The 6,000-nt window shown below is 45.6% G+C and overlaps 1 protein-coding gene across 2 annotated transcripts in view; it reads left to right on the forward strand.

Annotated features, from left to right (window-relative positions):
• The window catches only part of LOC139233800 (amine oxidase [copper-containing] 3-like), a 53,577-nt gene extending 47,783 nt beyond the window's left edge, over positions 1 to 5,794 (forward strand). For both annotated transcript variants that reach the window (XM_070864336.1, XM_070864337.1), the window contains exons 3-4: positions 2,770 to 2,899; positions 3,459 to 5,794. In XM_070864336.1, the coding sequence (XP_070720437.1) occupies positions 2,770 to 2,899; positions 3,459 to 3,728 (400 nt within the window). In that variant the 3' untranslated portion in view covers positions 3,729 to 5,794. The remainder of the gene's footprint in view (positions 1 to 2,769; positions 2,900 to 3,458) is intronic.
• Positions 5,795 to 6,000: the final 206 nt, after the last annotated feature.

Consider the following 6,000-nt stretch of genomic DNA (forward strand, 5'->3'; position numbering starts at 1 on the left):
CTCCACAAATTCTAATCATGCTGTCTTCTTTAAGTACCGGGACAATAGGATTGGCCCAGTCGTTGAATTCCACCGGTGCGATGATGCCTTCACATTGCAGCCTATCGAGCTCAATTTCCACTTTTTCATGCATCATGTACAGTACCGCCCGTGCCTTGTGGTGGATGGGTTGCGTACTGGGAACAAATGGATCTGCACTTTCGCTCCCGAGAAGCTTCCAATGCCTGGTTCGAACAATGATGGGAACTTGCTCAGAACCTGGGTACATGAGATGTCGTCGATGGACGAAAGCGCTCGGATGTCATCCCAGTTCCAGCGGATTTTTCCCAGCCAGCTTCTGCCAAGCAACGTGGGGCCATCTCCTGTCACAATCCACAGCGGGAGTTCATGTACTGCTCCGTCATAGGAGACTTTGACTTCTGCACTGCCAATTACAGGGATTAGTTCCTTGGTGTGAGTCCTTAGTTTGGTGTGAATGGGGCTGAGCCTGGGCCTGTGTGCCTTTTTGCCCCACAGCCTGTCGAAGGCCTTTTTACTCATTATGGACTGAATTACACCCATGTCCAGTTCCATAGATACTGGAATACCGTTCAGTTCAACTTTCAACATTATTGGTGGAAATTTCATAGTGAATGTGTGTAACCCGTACACTCCTGCCTCTTCAGTACGAATCTCTAATTCAGCCTGATCCACAGTGGATCGATGTTCCTCTGCAACATGGTGGTTTGCAGGGTTTGCAGCTCGCCTGCACATTCGTTAGAAGTGTCCCATTGTTCTACAATCATTGCATGCATAGTGCTTAAAGCGGCATTGATGGGGCCGATGATCACCTCCACAATGCCAACAAGATGTTAACTGCCTCGCATTAACGATTGATGGCAGACTCTGGGTCAATTGAGGTCAGGCCACAGCAGCCGGTGTGTATGTTCTGCCATGTACATTTCTGCTCGAGACCGACGTTACTTTATGCACAGTACTGACCAAAACTTCTTTACTCTGCAAAATCTGTTTGGTGTTGTCGCTGATGGACATAAATGCCTGGGCTATCGCTATGGCTTTACTTAGATTCGGAGTTTCTACAGTCAACAGTTTGCGAAGGATTGTCTCATGTCCAATGTCCAGTAAAAAAAGTCTCTGACCATTTGTTCTAGGAATCTCTCACAATGTCCTGCGAGGCGCCTTAGTTCAGCAACATAGCTCGCCACTTCCTGGTCCTCCGATCGTTGACACGTGTAGAACTGATATCTCGCCATCAAAATGCTTTCCTTAGGATTTAGGTGCTCCCGGACCAGCGTACACAATTCTTCCGAGGATTTCTCTCTTGGTTTTGCCAGAGCCAGGAGATTCTTCATGAGGTCATGGGTTGTTGCCCCACAGACAATTAGGAGGATCGGCCTTCGTTTGGTAGCGTTCTCGTCCCCTTCCAGCTCGTTGGCCGCGAAGTATTGGTCGAGTCTCTCCACGAAGGCCTCCCAATCGTCCCCTCCTGAGAACTTCTCCAGGATACCGACTGTTCTTTGCATTTTCACGCGTTGTTCGTTACCTCGTCGCCAATTGGTATACTCATAATAAAGGATGAAACTGAGTACTGTGCACAATGAGCAAGTGTGACTTTAACTCCTTTAATAAGACTCCAGATTGCAGGTACCTCATGGGTGGCCTGCTTATATACTGTGCTCCCAAGGGATGCTGGGATCCCTTGGGACCCCAACAGGTGGGCCCTCTGGTGGTCGGGTGTCATGCAGGTTACAAAGGGTTCAATACATAACAGTTCTGATTTTGAAATCCCTCTGTGGCCTCGCCCCTCCCTATCTCTGTAATCTCCTCCAGCCCCACAATTACCCGAGATATCTGCGCTCCTCTAATTCTGCCCTCTTGAACATCCCTGATTATCATCGCTCAACCATTGGTGGCCGTGCCTTCATTTGCCTAGGCCCCAAGCTCCCTGCCTAAACCTCTCCACTCCTTTACCTCTCTTTCCTCCTTCAAGACGCTCCTTAAAACCTACCTCTTTGACCAAGCCTTTGGTCACCTGCGCTAATTTCTACTTATGCTGCTTGGTATCAAATTTTTGTTAAACTCATAATACTCCTATGAAGCGCCTTGGGACGGTTCACTACGTTAAAGGCGCTATATAAATACAGTTATTGTTGTTGTCTTCATGCTTTCCTTTTCTTCTCACTTATCATGGGAACTCTAGGGCAAACTCAGGCTTCCGAGCTTCTGCTAGCTTCAGACTTTATCACACCTCTCTAGGAGCAGGTAGGTGGGGGATTTTGCCATCTTTTTGCTTTTGTGCAAAGGCTAGAAGAGAGGCAGCAGGCCACCAGTTCACTCCATCTCCGCCTGTGCCAGAATTTGGAGGCCTATATTTCTGCAGCCTTACAAATGGAAAGATTTAATAATACAGGTAGACCGGGATAAAGAAAGAATCATAGTAATACAGTGCTCGCTCTTCTGAGACACTGTTGATACCATTGCAGGAGTTATGAACTGCACCTGGTCTGTGTCAAACTGGGCGTGGAATGTATGGACGAACGTGGACAAATGTTACATTTCTCAATACTGTAACTCCTCACCTTGCACATCCTTCATCCAAGGAACAGAACTGCTTGCACCCTTGGGGATTTCTGTTGACCGGACAGTAACAGTTTCCCAAATAATGGGAGAGCATAGAGAAGGGGTAGGAAGGAAAGCATTGAATACCACCATTTGAATCTGTGCAAAGTCAAGGGACAAGAGGTAATAATGTTGTTTCTTCTATTATAGGTACCAGTTGGCAGTGACAAAATACAAAGATAAAGAGCAAAGAAGCAGCAGCATCTACAATCAGAACAATCTCTGGCAGCCTGCTGTTTATTTTGATGACTTTATTAATGATGAAAGCATTAAAAATGAGGTTTGTTTATACGTGTACTTCTGAACAACTTGTTTCACTATGGAGATATATTTGTTCCAGAACATGGATTGCAACCACAATTCCCCACAGAAAGTGAGGCGGGTGGGTGAGAAACCCCAGGTCCTTCTTGCATGCCCGATGACGCTTGACGGCTAATTGCACTGTGCAGTGTGGTGCTAAGCCGTGCAGACCATAAGATCTGTGTCGAATTAGCTGACCTTAGCCAGGGCAGCAGTTGGGGTACTATCATTGGCTTCATTACCCCTGGGCTAAAGATTGTTAGGCCTCAATCTTCCGATGCATTCTGCTGAAACATGCTCATGAGCGATGCTAGAATCGAGTTAGGCCGCAATGCCTGGCACTGCTCACTAGCTAAGCTTCCAGCTCATGAAGAACGCCCCCCCCACTTGGATGAGGTTCTCGATAGGGACTAAGGAGCTGTACCCTAGCAAGAGTCAGTGTTTCAGGAAAGGACATAAGAAAATTAGTGGGATTTTTTTTGAATAGTGAATATGCCGATTGGTAACAATACTCCTATTTTCGTTATGTTTATAAACAGGACCTGGTAGCCTGGATTACAACTGGCTTTCTCCACATTCCCCATGCAGAAGATGTTCCCAATACCGCCACGACTGGAAATGGCGTTGGCTTCGTTTTAAAGCCAGTCAACTACTTTAACAATGACCCATCTATTTACTCTCAAGACGCTGTCTACATCGATCCTTCCCAGCAAACAGAAGGATGTGGGAACAACCCCATGGCATGTGCAGCAGAATTTGCCTCCTGTATACCTAATCTCCCACATTTTACCTATGGCAATGAATATTAGCTGTTTATAGTCAATATGACTTCATTACAGTGAGTAAGCAAGCTAACTGAGACTAACTGCCACTTTCACTGAAGTGAACTAATCCTATCCTATATTTGTTTGTTGAGAAATCATTTTCATAGGCCCCCTCCGGTCTACTTGAAACTTTCCCAGCTCTAATCATTGGGGTTAGACTGACTTCATACATGAGTTGTTTTGTTATTTTGTTGGCACTAGTCCTAATAATCCAGCGTCAAATGATAGAGGGTAGATTTCACAACTTCCTGCTCTCGCCACACAACCTTGTGCACTGAAGTGGAGAGGCCAATGGGCCCCACAGGATTCTTCATCTGTTAAATCTTAATGGACAGGAAATCCTGGCAGGGCAAGAAATCCTGGCAGACATGTGCTCCTGATGCACAAAGCTTAGCACTAGGAGCATAAATTTGTAAAATCTACCTTTAGATTTATCATGGTTGAAAACAATTTTGGGGCCGAAATTAAACCCCGCCCCAAACGAGGCCCACCTACCATTTTTTAAAGTGTTGTGGACAATCCAGAGAAATTCAGGACTTGGAAGTTTTTTTCCGGTCGGAGCAGTGTTGCGGGTCGGAAGTGCAGACGGGTCAGAATGGCCATCGCTCCAAGTTATCAGCGCTGCGCTGACAATTCACAACCTCCCTCCCCTTCAGTTAAAGGTGGGGGGGGGGGGCGCTGTGAACTCTGCAGCCACTTTAGTGGCACACACTGGCCACTAAGGAGGGTTTTGGCTGGGCCAGCGGCCTGGCACCTGGGGGTCGGAGAGCAGGTTGCCGCCGGTCGGTAAGGGGTTGGCGCGTGTCCGACACAGTGGGAAAACAGGCGATGTGGTAACACGTTCCCGCCACTTCCGGCCCGGGGGGCAATTTCAGATGGGTCAGCCTATCTGTCTGCCCCCGGTCTGTAAGACCTCTCCACTCCGTTCCCGCCTCGAGCTTATGGAGGGGGCGAAATTTCGGCCTTTTTATGTTTAGTAGCTCACAAACAGACCAACTTCTTCCAGCCTTGGTATAACGGATTGATTGATTGAAAAGTTGACACATACGGGCATTTCTTTAAAGCTCGAACTCAAGCTGATATATCATTACAATGTAACAGGAGATGTGTCCTAGCCAGTGGTTAGATACGGTAAGTGTCTCCAAACTGAGGCTGGTATACAAATGATGACTAACTGATTGATTGTAACTGAGTAAGCCACATTTCATTTTTGCTACAAGGAATTCTGGTGCTCCTACAATGATTTGAGAATTGCTTTCCAGAATCGTAGTTGTTTATTATAGAGCCCGTGGTTTCTAGTGACTGAATAAGTCAAGTTCTGTTTTTAATTACATGCAGTCTTTGAATCTTTCCAAGATTTTTACTGGTACTTTGGGGATTGAATTCCATGATTCCATCTGTTTACTCTTCCTAATAAAGGATTAATTCATAAGTAAGTTACAGTAAGCTTCACTGTTGGTTTGAGTTTTTATTTGTAAACCTTTTTTTATAACTTCATTGTTAAGTACATTTTTATGTTTTTATATTACAAGCATGCTAATTTGAAAGAAACCCCTAGACTGATAGTATAATACTTTAACTGATAAGAAACAGTGGAGCAAGTAAATTAACGCCCTGGGTTTGTGTGCTATGTACTTTACAGTGTCATAAATTGGATTACTGTGGCATATGCCAACAACACCATATTGGATATTCTATTTCTACTACGCTTCAGCATGTCACTTTAATAATATATATATGAAGGCATTATGTATAAAACATGTATAAATGGAGTTGTCACCCTCATCATCCTGAGGTCATGTAATCAGTATTATTTCTGAGTCAGAAAACCTCAGTGCTGGGAGATTCCATCTCTGGTAGTTGTTATGTATTTTTGTGTGTATCGTCCTGGTACCTTAAATGTATAATAAGCACAATGGTACACCACAGAGGGCGCTGTGGTGGGAAACCTGAAAGTACCTGCAAGAGGCAGTATAAAAGGCTGACCACCACACCTGAGAGTCACTCTGAGGCTGTTCAATAAAGGACGAAGGTCACAGCAGTTAGATTAACACCAGACCGTGTGGAGTCAGTGATTTGTGTGCTACATACACCACATTGGCGACTAGGAAGCGGACGAACTCCACGCAACCATGGCTACTCTGGGCTCGCTAAAGGATTTTACCGTGGGCAATGATTGGGAGGCCTTTACGGAAAGACTTCACAGCAAACAACCTGACGGAGGACACGGATGCAATGAGAGAGAAGCGTAAGGCGA

The sequence above is a fragment of the Pristiophorus japonicus genome, chromosome 21 (assembly GCF_044704955.1).
Source record: "Pristiophorus japonicus isolate sPriJap1 chromosome 21, sPriJap1.hap1, whole genome shotgun sequence".
In the NCBI taxonomy this organism is placed as follows: Eukaryota; Metazoa; Chordata; class Chondrichthyes; family Pristiophoridae; genus Pristiophorus; species Pristiophorus japonicus.